Below are 16,074 nucleotides of genomic sequence, written 5' to 3' on the forward strand. Positions count from 1 at the left end.
AGGGAGGCCTGGCATGCTGCGGTTCATGAGGTCGCAAAGAGTCGGACACAACTGAGTGACTGAACTGACTGACTGACTCTGTCCCATTAGGGTGTTTATGTTTTGTGACTTTCCCTCTGCCCCTGTGACACTGTCCTTTTGCTGGGAGTTGACAAGGTGTATAGGACTTCCTAGAGAAGGCAATGGCAACCCATTCCAGTACTCTTGGCTGGAAAATCCCATGGATGGAGGAGCCTGGAGGGCTGCAGTCCATGGGGTCGCTGAGTCGGACATGACTGAGTGACTTCACTTTTACTTTTCACTTTCATGCATTGGAGAACCCACTCCAGTGTTCTTGCCTGGAGAATCCCAGGGATGGGGGAGCCTGGCTGCCGTCTCTGGGGTCGCACAGAGTCTGACATGACTGAAGTGACTTAGCAGCAGCAGCAGCAGCTGCATAGGGCTTCCCAGGTGGCGCTAGTGGTAAAGAACCCACCTGCCAATGCGGAAGACGTAAGAACTGCAGGTTCGATTCCTGGGTTGGGAAGATCCCCTGGAGAAGGGAATGGCACCCCACTCTAGTATTCTTGCCTGGAGAATCCCATGGACAGAGGAACCTGGTGGGCTACAGTCCATGGGGTTGCAAAGAGTCGGACACGACTGAAATGATATCACATAGCGCAGCACAGACAAGGTATATCTGTGTCTATAGTATCAGTCTTACCCGTGTGTGGCAGTGTGATGGCACCTCTGTAAGAGTGTGTGGGTATGTGTGTTCTAAGGCCTACACTAGTGACAAGGTGACAATACCATTGTCACCCTCTAAGTGACAGTCTGATGACATCTAGCTGACACCATTCCTGTTCCTCCAACTACGTTGTATTTCGTGGTGTGGGTGGTCACCATTCATTCACTCAGACCCCTGCTAGAGGAAATGAGGTATCTTCCAATCTTTTGCTCTTAAAAAAGGCTATGAATAACCACGTATAATACATATATCAAGGGAGATTTTCTGGCAGTCTAGTGGTTAGGACTCTGCACTTCCACTGCACGGGCCGGGGGGTGCAATTCAGTTCCTAGTCAGGGAACTAAGATCCCATATGCTGCATGGTATGGCCAGACAAAAACAAAAACGACATATATCAAGTGCAAAGTTGTGTCTATGGGATAAAGTACCTGAACTGGAATTGCTGAACCAAAAGGTAGAGACATTTATAATTCTGACAGAAATCACCAAACTGCCTCCATTGGTTGGAAAGCAACTTGTGTTCCCATCAGCAACGTATCTGTTCTTAAGTGTGTGTTTTATTTTTATTTATTTATTTGGCTGCATTGAGTCGTAGATGGGGCACACAGGATCTTCATTCCATCATGTGGGGTCTTTCCTTGCGGTGCACAGACTCTCCAGTTGTGGTGCGCAGGTTCAGTAGTTGCAGGGACATGGGCTTAGTTGCTCCGGAGCATGTGGGATCTTAGTCCCCTCACCAGGGATCGAACCTTCATCCACTGCAGTGGAAGGCAGATTCTTAACTGCTGGACCACCAGGGAAGTTCCCTAAGTATGTGTTAATTGTGTGTCTGTATATAAGACTGCCCCTGGGTGGCAGCTTAACTACATCCCTGGGACTGGCTCTGTGGGGGATGGTGTCTGGATAAAAGAGTGACAGCCTCCAGGTGCATGTGTGGCTGTCTGCCCATGGGTAACAGGGTGACTGTCCCCATGACCCCCTATCTTGGGAGGGAGTGATGCTTGTTGACGGCTATCTGTCCCTGGCCAGTGCCTGTTCCTACAGATGGCTGCATGTCTCGAGAACCAGGATGGTTGGAGACAGCCCGGGGCTCAGGCTGGCCTCACTGCCTCGTGTCTCACGCCCACAGGGAGTCCGGACCTGGGGGCAGTGGAGCTGCGCATCGAGGAGCTGCGTCACCACTTCCGAGTGGAGCACGCGGTGGCCGAGGGCGCCAAGAACGTGCTGCGCCTGCTCAGCGCCGCCAAGGCTCCGGACCGCAAAGCCGTCAGCGAGGTGAGGGGCGGGGCGTCGACCCAGAGAGGTGGGGCTTCAGCAAGGGATGGGGACTCATGTTTCAAGTCGGACCCAGATGATTTGAGGGCTGGGGCTTCCGGGGAGGAGCTCCAGGTGGGACTTAGCCGGCCTGGGGGCGGGGCGCGCCGGATCTCGCCCCCAGCCCGGCCGGGCTTCTCCTACCTCAGGCCCAGGAGAAGCTGACCGAGTCCAACCAGAAGCTGGGGCTGCTTCGGGAGGCGCTGGAGCGGCGGCTTGGGGAGCTACCCGCTGACCACCCGAAGGGGCGGCTGCTGCGCGAGGAGCTCGCCGCGGCTTCCTCCGCAGCCTTTAGCGCCCGCCTGGCCGGGCCGTTCCCCGCCACGCACTACAGCACCCTGAGCAAGCCTGCACCACTCACAGGTGGGTCCCTACACCTCCCGCGTCCTCCCCGGCTTCCTCCCCAAATCAGGACCCCACCCCTTAGCTCTAGACTCCTGCCCCTCTGAGCCCCCAGCCCCAAACCTGCAACTGGGATCTTCATTCTCCCCAGTCCTGGACTCCCATCCCACTGTCCCCTCCCTTCTCCATTCACCCCAGCCCTGTAGCCCTGGGCCCCATTTCCCCATGCCAGACAGACCCATGGACCCTAGACTTCCCACCCCACCTTGCCCTCCCAGAGACTCTTGCCCTTGTCTCCCCATCCTTGATCCCTGGGTGGGGAAGATTCCCTGGAGATGGAAATGGCAACCCACTCTAGAATTCTTGCCTGGGAAATTCCATGGACAGAGGAGCCTGGTAGTCTGTAGTCCATGAGGTCGCAAAAGAGTCAGACACAGCTGAGTGACTAAACAACAACAGCAACAACAGTCCCATCCTCACTTTCCCCACCCCTCCCTGAAGGGTCCTGTCTACTCTCTCCAGCCAGAGTCCTCGATTTCAGTCTCCTAGTCCCTCACTCTCAGAATCCTCAGTCCTGAACCTCTGACCCCCCCACCCCCAGACTAGCCAGCCCCTCCCTTCTTAGATCCGTCAGCCACTACCTCCCCAGACTAGTCCCATCATAGACCCCAGCCCCAGTGTCAGATCTCAGACTAGCCTACCGAATCCTACCCTGGACCCCCTCAGTCCTACCTGGCTCACCACCGCCTGGACCTCCGGTCTGCCCTCTGGACTGCCCTTCTGTCACTAAATCTCAGCATCTAGAGCCCTTCCCCAGACTGCCCCACCCCTCCCCCTCATCCCCTGTTTCTCTCTTCTGGACACAGCCATCTCTGCAGCAGACCCCCTGCCTCACCCCGATTGTCCCTCAGCAACTCCCCCTTGCACGCTGGCCACTTCTGCACATGCCCACTTTACCTGCAACCCTTGTCCTGCCCCAGATGTAACCCACCCCATGAGCCTGCCCCTCTCTCAGGGACCCTGGAGGTGCGCGTGGTGGGCTGCAGAGACCTTCCAGAGACCATCCCTTGGAACCCTTCACCTTCGGTGGGGGCGCCTGGGACCCCTGACAGCCGCACCCCCTTCCTGAGCCGCCCAGCCCGAGGTCTTTACAGCCGAACTGGAAGTCTCAGTGGCAGGAGCAGCCTCAAAGCTGAAGCCGAGAACACCAGTGAGTGGCACTGATGCCCGGGAGGGATGAGGTGGGGTAGGCTCGGGGTGGTTCCTGATTTCCCACATTGGTAACATTCTGAAAAAGTTGTTCATCACACTCATTAGGATGGATACTGTAAAATAGAACAAGATAAAATAACAGGTGTTAGGGAGGATGTGGAGAAGCTGGAAGGCTTCTACATTGTTGGTGGAAATGTAAAATTGTGTGGCCACCATGGAAAGCAGCATGGCAGGTCCTCACATAATGAAACATAGAACTACCATAGATCTAATATTCCTACTCAAAAGAGTTGGAAGCTGGATCTCAAAGAGATTTTGGTATACACCCATGTTCATAGCAGCATTATTCACAGTGGTCAAAAGGCAGAAGCAACCCAGTGTCTGTTGATGGATGAATGGATAAACAAATTGTGGTCCATCCACACAGTGGATTCCAGAGAAGTCTATTCTATAGAAATGGATTCTATTCTATACAAATGTATATATAACTATGGTAAATTTTATGTTACAAGTTTTACTACAATGTGAAAAGAAGTGAATACACACGTTTAAAAGTATGAGTAAAAGAAGAATAACATTAAAGTAACTGCCTATGTTATCACTACCCAGGTCAAGAAATAGAATTCTCTGGATTTTTCAGCCTTAAAAAAGGACATTCTGAAACATGCCGCAGCATGGATGAACTTGAGTACATCAGTGAAATAAACCAACTGTAAAATGACAAGTGGGCTTCCCTGGTGGCTCAGTGGTAAAGAATCCGCCTGCCAGTGCAGGAGACATGAGTTTGATCCCGGAGTTGGGAAGATTCCCCCGAGAAGAAAATGACAACCCACTCCAGTATCCTTGCCTGGGAAATCCCAATGGACAGAGAAGCCTGGTGGGCTGCAGTCCATGGGGTCACAAAAGAGTTGGATATGACTTAGCAGCTGAGCATGAGGGATACTTCTTGTCTTTTTGTTGTTGTTTAGTCCCTAAGTTGTGTCCGACTCTTTTGTGACCCCATGAACTGTAACCCACCAGACTCCTCTGTCCGTGGGATTTCCCAGGCAAGAAAGCTGGAGCAAGTTGCCATTTCCTTCTCCGAGGGATCTTCCCAACCCAGGGATTGAATCCCTGTGTTCAACCCATGTGCCTGAGCCTCCTGCATTGGCAGGCAGATTCTTTACCGCTGAGCCACCTGGGAAGCCAACACGTAGTGTAGGATTCTTCTTATATGAAGTATCTATGTTGGTTACATTCATAGAGATGGAAAGAATAGTGGTTGCTAGTGGTTGAGGGGGAGGCGAAATGGAGAGTCATTGTTTACCGGGGACAGAGTTTCAGTTGGGAAAGATAAAGAGTTCTGGAGATGACGGTGGTGAGGATTGAACAACAGTATAAACGTACTTGGTACCACTGAGCTGTATACTTGATAATGATGGTAAATTTTATGTGAGTTTTACCACAATGTGAAAAAAAACGAATGCACACATGTAAAAGTATGAATAAAAGAAGAATGACAGTAGAGTAACCGCCTATGTTACCACCACCCAGGTCAAGAAATAGAATTCTCTGGAAGCCCTCTCATGCCCCCTCCTCAATTCCAGCCCCTTCCTCTGTCCTAGAGGTAGCTACTCTCCTCACTCTTACTGCTATCATTTCCTCGCTTTTCTTTGTAGTTTTAGCGCCCATGTACCATCTCAAAGCAATGCAGTTTAATTTGCCTGTGTTTGAACTGCACATATGTGGAATCATACAGAATGTATTCCATGGTAATGGCTTCTTTTATTCAACATTGTGTGGGAGATTTATTCATACTGTTGCATGAAATTATACTTCATTCATTTTTAGCCTGGTTTAATTGTGTTAGACTGAGCCATATCAGTTACTTTTTAGGTAAAAAATAGTTGAATATAAGAGATTTCATGGTTTAGCTAATTACCATGTATATGTTAGTTCATAGGCAGATGTTTCTAGTTTAGAGCTGTTACGTAAGCATTATATTTATGCATCTCCCAATGTATACTTGCTGGCATTTTTTTAGATTGAATACTTAGGAATACATTGCTGGAATTTATATATAGAATAAAAGTGAATTTGGATCCCTGCCTCACACCACACACCAAAATCAACTGGAGATGGATTGAAGGGCTTAATGTGAAAGGCAGGACTGTAGAGCTTGGTCAGATAGCATAGCAGAATATTATAGGGGAAGAGAGGATTTCTTTATTAATAAGATATAAGAGATTACCCTCCTCCCCAGAATCTCCTGACACCCTCCCCCCACCCCTGTTCCAGATGAGGTGAGCACTGTGCTCAAGCTGGATAACACAGTGGTGGGACAGACATCCTGGAAGCCATGTGGCCCCAACGCCTGGGACCAGAGCTTTACCCTGGAGCTGGAGAGGGTGAGTTAGGTGGGCGAGTGAGAGGGCTGGGAGGAGGAGGGGCCTGGGGCCTCAGGCACCCCAAGTGACAGCCCTCTTCTTCTCTGAGGCACGGGAATTGGAGTTGGCTGTGTTCTGGCGGGACCAGCGGGGCCTGTGTGCCCTCAAATTCCTGAAGTTGGAGGATTTCCTGGACAATGAGAGGCATGAGGTGCAGCTGGACATGGAACCTCAGGGCTGCCTGCTGGCTGAGGTACAGCCTGACCCCTGCCCTGAGAAAATGCTTTTTTTTTTTTTTTTGGCTGTGCTGGGTCTTCGTTGCTGCTCAGGCTAGTCTTGAGTTGCGGCGCATGTGGATTTCTAAATGCCTTGGCTTTTCTTGTGGAACACGGGTTCTAGGGTGCATGGCCTTCAGTAATTGCAGCATACGGGTTCAATAGTTGCAGCTCCTGGGCTCCAGAGCGCAGGCTTAACAGTGGTACACGGGCGCAGTTGCTCTGCAGCATGTGGGATCTTCCCGGACCAGGGATTGAACACGTGTCTCCTGCCTTGGCAGGCGGATTCTTTATCGCCAAGCCACCAGAAAAGCCCAGAAAAATGCTTTTTGTGTCTCTTTCTCCTGGTTTTCTAGAAGGGGAAGATGTGTTTTCCCCTTAGTCTCTGAACCTTGATAGGAAAGTACATTTAATTAGTCCCATGATGCATGACTAAAGTTGGGATTGGTTTCATTCTGAAACAAGATATTAAAAAAAGAATAGCAAAATGTTGTCAAGCCAGAAAAGAAAAGCAAAACCAAGCAACGTATGATGGGGATTGCTATGAGAGCCACAGTTGAGCAGAGAGATTCCTTCCCCAGTGCTGTTGGGTTAGGGTCCTCATCAGGGGAGCCTGCCCCTGCCCCTTGGCACTGTGGACATTTGGGCTGGATAAGTCTTGGTTGCAGGACTGCTCTATGTACTGTAGGGTGCTGAGTGCAGAGTCATATCCCCGGTCCCCACCCACGGGATGCCAGTAGCAACCCCGCACAAGTTGTGACAACTAAAAATGCCTCCAGACATGGCCAGCGGCCCCTCATTGAGAGCCCATAGTCTAAATGACATTCCTAGCTGACCCCTTGTCATATGGCCAAGCCCTGTCTTAAGTGCTCTGCTGGCACTAACTTATAAATCCTCACAAGAACCCGTGCAGGAGGGACCATTACTAGTTACGTTTGACAGAGGAGGAAAGTGAGACACAGAGAAATAAAGTCACCGGCCCCCTCATTTAACCAGAATTATTCTAGGAATTCTTTAAATTTGCCCTTAAAATAATAACGTACCCTGTTTTATGCATTGGGCTGAACAGGAAGTTCGTTTGGGTTTTCTCATAAGATCTTATAGAAACTCGAAAAAACTTTTTGGCCAACCCAACACACACACGCACGCATGGACGCATGCACGCACGCGCACACACACACACACACACACACAACACACACACGCACGCATGGACGCATGCACACACAACACACACGCACGCATGCACGCAGGCACGCACGCGCACACACACACGCGCACACACACACACAACACACACGCACGCATGGACGCATGGATACACACACACACACACACAGCTTCCCTGGTAGCTCTGATGACAAAGAATCCGCCTGCAATGCAGGAAAACACACACACACACATTTCACGTGTGTGTGTGTGTATACATATATGTATGTATTTATGTATAGATATATCTCCCCATGTCTTTAACCCAAGGGGAGAATTTTTTTTTTTCTATTTTGCTGCTTGCTTAGATTTTTTTTTTTATTTATTATTTATTTTGGCTTTGCTGGGTCTTCATTGCAGCTCTCGGACTTCTCTAGTTCTGGCGCCTGGGCTCTAGAGTGCTTGGGTTCAGTCTTTGTAACTTGTAGACTTGATTGCCGTCTGTGGGATCTTTGTTTCCTGACCAGGGATCGAACCTGGGCCCCCTGCATTGAGAGTGTGGAGTCTTATCCATTGGACCACCAGGAAAGTCCCCACCACTTGCTTAGTTTTTTAAATACCAGTTTTCTTTGCAAAAAGATCAGATCATGTGAAAAAGATCAGAAATGTGAAAAAGAAACAGAATTCCCAGTGTATGCATGCTAAGTCGCTTCAGTCTTATCCTACTCTTTGTGATGCTATGGACTCAAGCCCACCAGGCTCCTCTGTCCATGGGATTCTCCGGCCGAGAATACTGGAGTGTGTTGCCATGCCTTCCTCCAGAGACTCTTCCTGACCCAGGGATGAAACCTGCATCTCTTATGCCTCTGGCATTGGCAGACGGGTTCTTTACCACTAGCTCAACCTGGGAAACCCTAGTATAAAAAATTCCCAGTGCACAGTATTAAAACAACGGCCGTATAATTAACTCTGTTTTCAGGAATGGGATAAATATCAAGAGAGTCATTGGGTTCAAGTGAGTTTAAAGATTAACCTGAAAGAAGCTTTTCCTTGGCTGTGAAAGTCATTCACTTGTGTCTGACTCTCTGCGACCCCATGGACTATATCGTCCATGGAATTTTCCAGGCCAGAATACTGGAGTGGGTAGCCTATCCCTTCTCCAGTGAATCTTCCCGACCCAGGAGTCAAACCAAGGTCTCCTGCATTGCAGGTGGATTTTTTACCAGCTGAGCTACCAGGGAAGCCTATAGATACCAAAAGTCTACATTACTCTTAAGTTTTCACTAGAAAATGCTTTCAAAATTTTAAAAATTAGTCACTTTTCAGTAATTTCTAACTAATTCACTAATTCCTAAAAATATCCAGAAAAATTCTTGAAATAGTCAAGGGCTATCTTAGTATCTGGGTGAAAATTCTTACATGATCTTGTAATCCAGGACCACAGAAGGAAAGGCGCAGAGAAGAGCTGACTTCACACGGCAGGGCCATGAAATTATTCTTCTGTTAGGAAGACTGTCCAAAACCCAAGTGGATAATAGTGGTGGGTGGCCAGGGGTAAGAGTTCTGAGGCAGTCCTGCTTGTCTTCAAGATTACTTACTATTTTTTTTTTAAGAAAGATTGTTGTTTCTTTTTAAAAAAATGTTACTTATTTTTATTTTTGTCTTGGCTGAGTCTTTGTTGCTGCTCGGGCTCTTCTCTAGTTGTGGCAGGCGGGCTTCTCATCGCCGTGGCTTCTCTAGTGATGGAGCATGGGCTCTGGAGCATGGGCTGTGGAGCACCGGCTCAGTAGTTGTGGCTCACGGGCTTAGCTGCTCGGCGGCAAGTGGGATCTGCCTGGATCAGCAATTGAATCTGTCTCCTGCATTGGCAGGCGGATTCTTTACCACGGGAGAAGCCCCCAAGGTTTACTTATAACATTCTCTTTTGTTCTCCCCAAAGCACCATCCTGTAGAACCTTCTGCAGTTCTGTTGTCTCTGAGCCTACAATAGTTGAGTTCTGTCGTAAATGGAATTGTTCCGTGTCTGTGTCCTCCTATATAGTAGCCGCTAGCCTCTTGAAGTCTGGCTAGTGTGACTGGGCGACTGACGTTTTCAGTCAGCTTACATTTTACTTCATTTCAGTAGCCACACGTGGCTAGAGGTGACCAGATCAGGGACACCCATGAAGTCACACGGTTCTATGACTTCAACATCTTCCAGAAGATGTGATGCAGTTGGGAGAATTCCACGAGACCAGTGGTTTCCCCACATGAGTGGACACCAGCATCATCACCTGGAGGGCTTGCTAGAACACACACTGCTGGGCCTCACCCCCAGGGTTTCTGATTCAGTGGGTCCGGGGTGGGTGGAGGTGCTGAGAGTCTCCCTTTCCAGCAGGTTCCCGGGTGATGCTGGTGGTGCTGGTCTGTGAGCACAGGTGGGGAGGCGGGACGCTAAAGGAAGGGTAGCTCCCATTTGCCAGAGTCGTCCGTAGGTCTTGTTGGATCAGAGCTGCTCCCCACCCCTAGAAGAGGGCCTGCTTGCCTGCCTGCTTCTTGCCTTTCCAGGGTGGCTTTCAAGAGGTGGTCCTGTCAAAGGATGGATTGGCTTTGTGACCCCTTAATATGCTGCATGGTACTCTGTGGTTGGATGCGATGCCACAGTGACTGGAACCCCGGAAACGTACGGGTGTGCACACCTATGACCCTGAGGCTTCCCCCAGCGAGATGCTAGAGGAGGGCCAGGGTCCTCACACCAGCCTCTCCCCTTAGGTCACCTTCCGCAACCCTGTCATTGAGAGGATACCCCGGCTCCGACGACAGAAGAAGATCTTCTCCAAGCAGCAAGGTGAGGGGATGAACCGGGGCAGGGCAGAGACTAGGGGTGCCGTGCGTGTCATGGAGGCTAACATCCACCCCCACGCCGCCCCTCCCCAGGGAAGGCATTTCAGCGTGCTAGGCAGATGAACATCGACGTTGCCACCTGGGTACGGCTGCTCCGCAGGCTCATCCCCAACGCCACGGCCACTGGTACCTTCAGCCCGGGGGCTTCACCAGGACCTGAGGCTCGGTCCACAGGGTAAGCGGGGGGCGGGGCCCTGGGAGGCCCGCTGCCCTGGCTGCTTTCCTGGGTGCCAGGTCTTAGATGCGCCCTCCTTCCTTGTGCCGCAGTGACATATCTGTGGAGAAGCTGAACCTTGGGGTTGAGACAGACAGCCCACCCCAGAAGAGCCCTCTGGGTCCTCCTTCCAGCCCATCCAGTCTGGTGAGCACCCCACCTTGGCCCAGCTCGAGTTCCAGGCTCTCGCCAGGAACTTCCTTGGTCACACAGCTAATCTCTGCCAGAGCTAGGGTCTCATTTTCTATCCCAGACAAACACATGAGCTTGGGAGCCAGGCCACCTGGGCCCCAGTCTTGCTCTGTTGCCTCCTGTCTGTTTGACCCATGTCAAGCCACTTCACCTCTTCGTGCTTAGCGCACCCCTCTGTAAAACGATCAAGTTTAAAACTCATGTCGATGACAGGAGTCAAGTTAGTGGTTTCCTCCAGGCAGTTTATTGACAGGAGAGCGGACTCAGGAGAGCCTGCTAGCATGATGAAAATGTTCTGAAGCTTGATCTAGGTCAGAGGGCAAGTACACTTTTTCTGGGAAGGACCATATCATCAGTATCTTCAGCTTTGTGGGTCAGACGGGTCACAGTGATGACTCGTCAATACTGCTCTCATAGAAAGCAGCAACGTGTGATACAGACACGAAGGGGTGTGGCTGTGCACTGGGAAAACCTTGTGTCACATCCCTTTCAGGAATCATGAGCTATTTTTCTTCTTTTGAGTTTTCTCAACCCTTTAAAAACATAAAAATGATTCTTAGCTTACAGACTGTACAAAACATGGAGTTTACCAACCCCTGGTGTAGCTTACAGGCATCTGGTTAGACACATGTGTAACAGCTGGTCCCATTACCCACCCCAGTGAATGCATTTTATACCTCATTTTCTAAAAAATGGCAGCAATAATAATATATGCTTCATGGCATTAAATGAGATCATTAAATAGATGAATTTGGCAAAAAAAAAAAAAATCCAAAAGTTGAATAACACTGAATGCTGGAGAGGATGCGGGAGAACAGGCAGGCAGGCAGTGGGAGGCATGTGAATCACTACATCTTCTTGGGAGGGCAAGCTGGTTGAGTTAAAAATGGGTATTATCTTGACCTAGATGTTCCACTCCTGGACATCTGTGATGGCCATTCACATACATGCACAAAGAAATGCTTGAATGAGTATGAAATACATCTAGAAAGGTACCCATGGTATCATTAACAGCAGCTGGCTCTGGGGAGAGCAGCTGGGGCAGGAAAAACTGTATTTCCTACTGTATACCTGTTTGCACTGGTTGAACTTTTAAAACTATCTCTATAATGGGGAATGATGGACCAGTAGGCAAATTTTCTCCAATTTCAATTTTTAATTTTGATTCTTCATTATATATTCATATGATGTAAAGAATTAGGTTGTTCCATAAGGCTGTTACCAATAAAGGCAATAAGTTAGAAGTATTGGAGCTTCAGCAACAGTCCTCCCAATGACTGTTCAGGGTTGATTTCCTTTAGGATTGACTGGTTTGATCTCCTTGCTGTCCAGGGGACTCTCAAGAGTCTTTTCTAGCACCACAATTCAAAGGCATTGGTTATTCAGCCCTCAGCCTTCCTTATGGTCCAGCTCTCACATCTGTACATGACTCTTGGAAAACCCATAGCTTTGACTATACAGACGCGAGAGGTCAGATTGGAGACGGGTCATATCCATTGTGGTTATGGGTTACTGTACTCTGACCTCCTCTCCCTGTCACAGAGTTCTCCGATACAGGCAACTGCTGCCCCTCCCGAGCTGCCTTCGGAGAGCCAGGAGACGCCAGGCCCCAGGCCGTGCAGGTGACCCCCTCCCCTGGCCACCACCCACCACCCCTGCCCACTGTCCCTTCCCCACCAGTCCCGTCTTTCCGCAGCCCTCTGAGGAAGTCACCCCTGACCCTCGAGGATTTCCAGTTCCTGGCAGTGCTGGGCCGGGGTCACTTTGGGAAGGTGAGGTATGGGGGGTAGGGAGCTGGGGGGCTGGAGGCCCACCCCCCCCGGGTCCTTAGACTGGCACTAAGGGCACCCTGTGACCACTGTGGTTTCAGGTGCTGCTCTCTGAATTCCGGCCCAGTGGGGAGCTGTTCGCCATCAAGGCTTTGAAGAAAGGGGACATTGTGGCCCGAGACGAGGTGGAGAGGTGGGGAGCCTGCTCATGCCCTCTGAGAACATCAGTCTTCTCTTCCAGGAAGTGGGAGACCAAGCACTCCCTTCCTGGGAGCTGCTGTGAGAATGATTCATAACAGTCATTCCTGCTTACTAAGCTAGTTGTCGCTGAGTTTCTAAGTCGTGTCTGACTCTTTTGTGACCCCGTGTAGCCCACCAGGATCCTCTGTCCATGGGATTTCCCAGGCAGGAATACTGGAGAGGGTTGCCACTTCCTTCTCCAGGGGATCTTCCCGACCCCGGGATCGAACCCGGGTCTCCTGCATTGCAGGTAGTCTCTTGCATTCAGGCATATTCTTTTACTGACTGAGCCACCAGTATTTCATGACTTAGTAAGCACCCATCATGTCCTTCAGATTCCTCTAAGAAGTCGACACTGTTATGGTCCCAGTTCCAATGGCACAGAGAAATTGGGCAGATTGCCCAAGGTCACATAGCCAGTAAGCAGCAGGTCTGGGATTTGAGCTTAGGGACTTGGGTTCTGAAGCCTGTGCTGTTAATGGTGCCATGTACTGACTCTGCTTTGGGGTCAGGACCCTGAGTTCAAATCCTGCCTCTGCTACAGATGTGCATAGAAACCTTAGAGTGTTCACTTTACCCTCTGAACCTCAGCCTCCCCATCTATAAAAGGGGAGTAAGCCTTTCTTTCAGGGTTGCTGGGTGGATTGAATGGGAGGATGCCTCTAAATCATTCTGCAGAGTGCCTTGCGCCCTGTAAATGCCCAGTAGAGGCACTGAGATAGCCCCAGTCCTCTTGACATCCTTTTATTAACCAGGAATCCGACTTAGACAGGCTTAAGCAAATAGAGGAATTTATTGCTCTGGATCAGAAAAGTCCAGGGGTGGACTACCTTCAGGCATGGCTGTATCCAGGTGCTGAGTTGACGTCTCTCACTTCTGCTTTTATCTGTGTGGGCTTTGCTTGTACTCCCCTCATAGGGTCAGAGATACCTCCTACTTTAGCACTTTAAGGCTCATCTGCCAGCTTTGGCCCTTCTCCCTTATTCATTCCAACAGAAATCTTGAGTTTGAATCCATTGGCTTGGCTTGCCCATTCATGAACCAATTCCTGGCCTGGGAGATGGGGTGCTCTGAAGGGAAGTAACAGTTCCCCTGGTGGTTTCCCATAAGGAAGTCAGGGACTGTTACTAGGACAATGGATGGATTCTGGATGCCTCTTGAGCAGGTTCAGACACATTAAGCAACTTGCCCAAGTGTGCACAGCCATTCCAGGCCCTTGAGCAAACATCTGGTGATTGAAGACTAGGGAATGACGGGAGTCAGGGGTAGTGAGCTGTTGCGTTCTCTGACCCCCCTCCCCCTGCCCTGCCCAGCCTGATGTGTGAGAAGCGGATCTTGGCAGCTGTGACCAGCGCGGGACACCCCTTTCTGGTGAACCTGTTTGGCTGTTTCCAGACACCAGAGCACGTATGCTTCGTGATGGAGTACTCGGCTGGCGGGGACCTGATGCTGCACATCCACAGCGATGTGTTCTCGGAGCCCCGTGCTGTGTGAGCCCGGCACCCTGCCTCCCCACACCTCCTGGAGCTACGGGGAACTGCGGGGGGGGGGTCTGAGGATGTGGGAGTCTTCTGTGACCCTCCTACCTTGCCTGGAGACCTGGCTCCCTCATACCAGCCTCTCTCTGCAGCTTTTATTCGGCCTGTGTGGTGCTGGGGCTGCAGTTTCTCCACGAACACAAGATTGTCTACAGGTGTGTGTGCGTGTGTGTGTGTGCGCGTTCACGCCTGTGGGCTCGTGCATACATGCACATACCCGCTCTGCCCACTGGTGGGCCCTCAGGCTTCAGGCAGACCCCACATCCCCACTCATCCCTCCTTACGTTCTTCCACCCCCTCTCACAGGGACCTGAAGCTGGACAATTTGCTCCTGGACACCGAGGGCTATGTCAAGATTGCAGACTTTGGTCTCTGCAAGGAGGGTGAGGAGGGGTTCGGATCTGCGGGCCTGACTTCTGGGGTTCAGACAGAGAGGGGAGGTAATGGAGCCCCCCAGCCCCACCTGGCTTACCCTTGCTGGGTTCTTAGGGCTGGCTGTCTAGACCACCCCATGCTGGGCTGGGCTAGAGCTGTGACCTCCCCCATAACCTTATGTGGCCTTGCTGCTCCCCCAGGGATGGGCTATGGGGACCGGACCAGCACTTTCTGCGGGACCCCAGAGTTCCTGGCGCCTGAGGTGCTGACAGACACATCGTACACTCGGGCTGTGGACTGGTGGGGACTGGGCGTGTTGCTCTATGAGATGCTGGTTGGTGAGGTGAGATCCCAGGCGGCTCCACCCTGCCTGTCCCTGGTAACCTGTGTATGTGCTGGTGAGGTGGGAGGGTTGTTTAATCACTAAGTCATGCCCAACTCTTTGTGACACTGTGGACTGTAGCCTGCCAAGCTCCTCTGCTCATGGGATTTTCCAGGCAAGGACACAGGAGTGGGTTGCCATTTCCTTCTCCAGGGAATCTTCTGACCCAGAGATCAAACCCGAGTCTCCTGCACTGGCAGGCGGGTTCTTTGCCGCTGATCCAGTAGGGGAGCCAGTAGGGGGAGGGTGTCAGATTCACCCTCCACTATGGGCTGTCTGATTGAGGACAGGTAGCTCTGCCTCCTTGGCCTCAGTTTCTGCATCTGTAAATTGGGGTCCTTCCCCTCCCAAGTGAGCCGTGTCAAAGTACAGCTGGAGCCCTGGGTGAATGGAACGAGGTGCGGTATGGTCAGAGGGGCCTAATTCATCCAAACTCTCCTTGTCCCAGTCCCCATTCCCAGGGGACGACGAGGAGGAGGTATTTGACAGCATTGTCAACGATGAGGTTCGCTACCCCCGCTTCCTGTCAGCTGAAGCCATTGGCATCATGCGCAGGGTAAGGACCCCTGCCCAACTCGGGATGAGCCAGGGGAAGTGACCCTGGGGCTGGGAAGGGGAACACTGACACGGAACTCCCTCCACCCAGCTGCTGCGGAGGAATCCAGAGCGGAGGTTGGGATCCAGTGAGAGGGACGCCGAGGATGTGAAAAAACAGCCTTTCTTCAGGGTGAAGTCTCCCACCCCCAGGACCCATTCCCCCATGCCCAAGACCTAGTGGCTTCACTTCCAACGTTGTTAGCTCCCCTCAACACCCACCTGCCTTTGCTTCCTCACATTTACCCCCACTGACCTTCCTACACCCACCCAAGTTAACTGCAGGCTGGCCTGTTGGGGAGTGCTGCTCTGTGTATGAGCCCAGCCGCCCCCCCCTCCCCATACACTCATACTGTAACCCTTCCTGAGCCCCCAGCATGCCCCCCCCCCACCTCTGTTGTGTGACTCTATGTTGATTCTCAAAGAACCAGACTCAGGTCGCAAGGAGCAGACCCTCCTGTGGTCTGCCCCATGCCTCTGGTGACCTCTCCCTCTCCTCGCC

At 51.3% G+C, this 16,074-nt stretch overlaps 1 protein-coding gene across 2 annotated transcripts in view; it reads left to right on the top strand.

Moving 5' to 3' along the window:
• PKN1 (protein kinase N1) overlaps positions 1-16,074 on the top strand; it is a 28,689-nt gene that overhangs the window by 12,333 nt on the left and 282 nt on the right. For both annotated transcript variants that reach the window (XM_040240924.1, XM_040240923.1), the window contains exons 5-21: positions 1,857-2,002; positions 2,191-2,404; positions 3,399-3,593; positions 5,873-5,982; positions 6,071-6,214; positions 10,137-10,212; positions 10,302-10,443; positions 10,536-10,629; positions 12,217-12,296; positions 12,371-12,446; positions 12,545-12,636; positions 13,997-14,173; positions 14,314-14,376; positions 14,528-14,604; positions 14,797-14,939; positions 15,427-15,534; positions 15,625-15,705. In XM_040240924.1, the coding sequence (XP_040096858.1) occupies positions 1,857-2,002; positions 2,191-2,404; positions 3,399-3,593; positions 5,873-5,982; positions 6,071-6,214; positions 10,137-10,212; positions 10,302-10,443; positions 10,536-10,629; positions 12,217-12,296; positions 12,371-12,446; positions 12,545-12,636; positions 13,997-14,173; positions 14,314-14,376; positions 14,528-14,604; positions 14,797-14,939; positions 15,427-15,534; positions 15,625-15,705 (2,018 nt within the window). The remainder of the gene's footprint in view (positions 1-1,856; positions 2,003-2,190; positions 2,405-3,398; positions 3,594-5,872; positions 5,983-6,070; positions 6,215-10,136; positions 10,213-10,301; positions 10,444-10,535; positions 10,630-12,216; positions 12,297-12,370; positions 12,447-12,544; positions 12,637-13,996; positions 14,174-14,313; positions 14,377-14,527; positions 14,605-14,796; positions 14,940-15,426; positions 15,535-15,624; positions 15,706-16,074) is intronic.

The sequence above is a fragment of the Oryx dammah genome, unplaced genomic scaffold, assembly GCF_014754425.2.
Source record: "Oryx dammah isolate SB20612 unplaced genomic scaffold, SCBI_Odam_1.1 HiC_scaffold_5, whole genome shotgun sequence".
NCBI lineage: Eukaryota > Metazoa > Chordata > Mammalia > Artiodactyla > Bovidae > Oryx > Oryx dammah.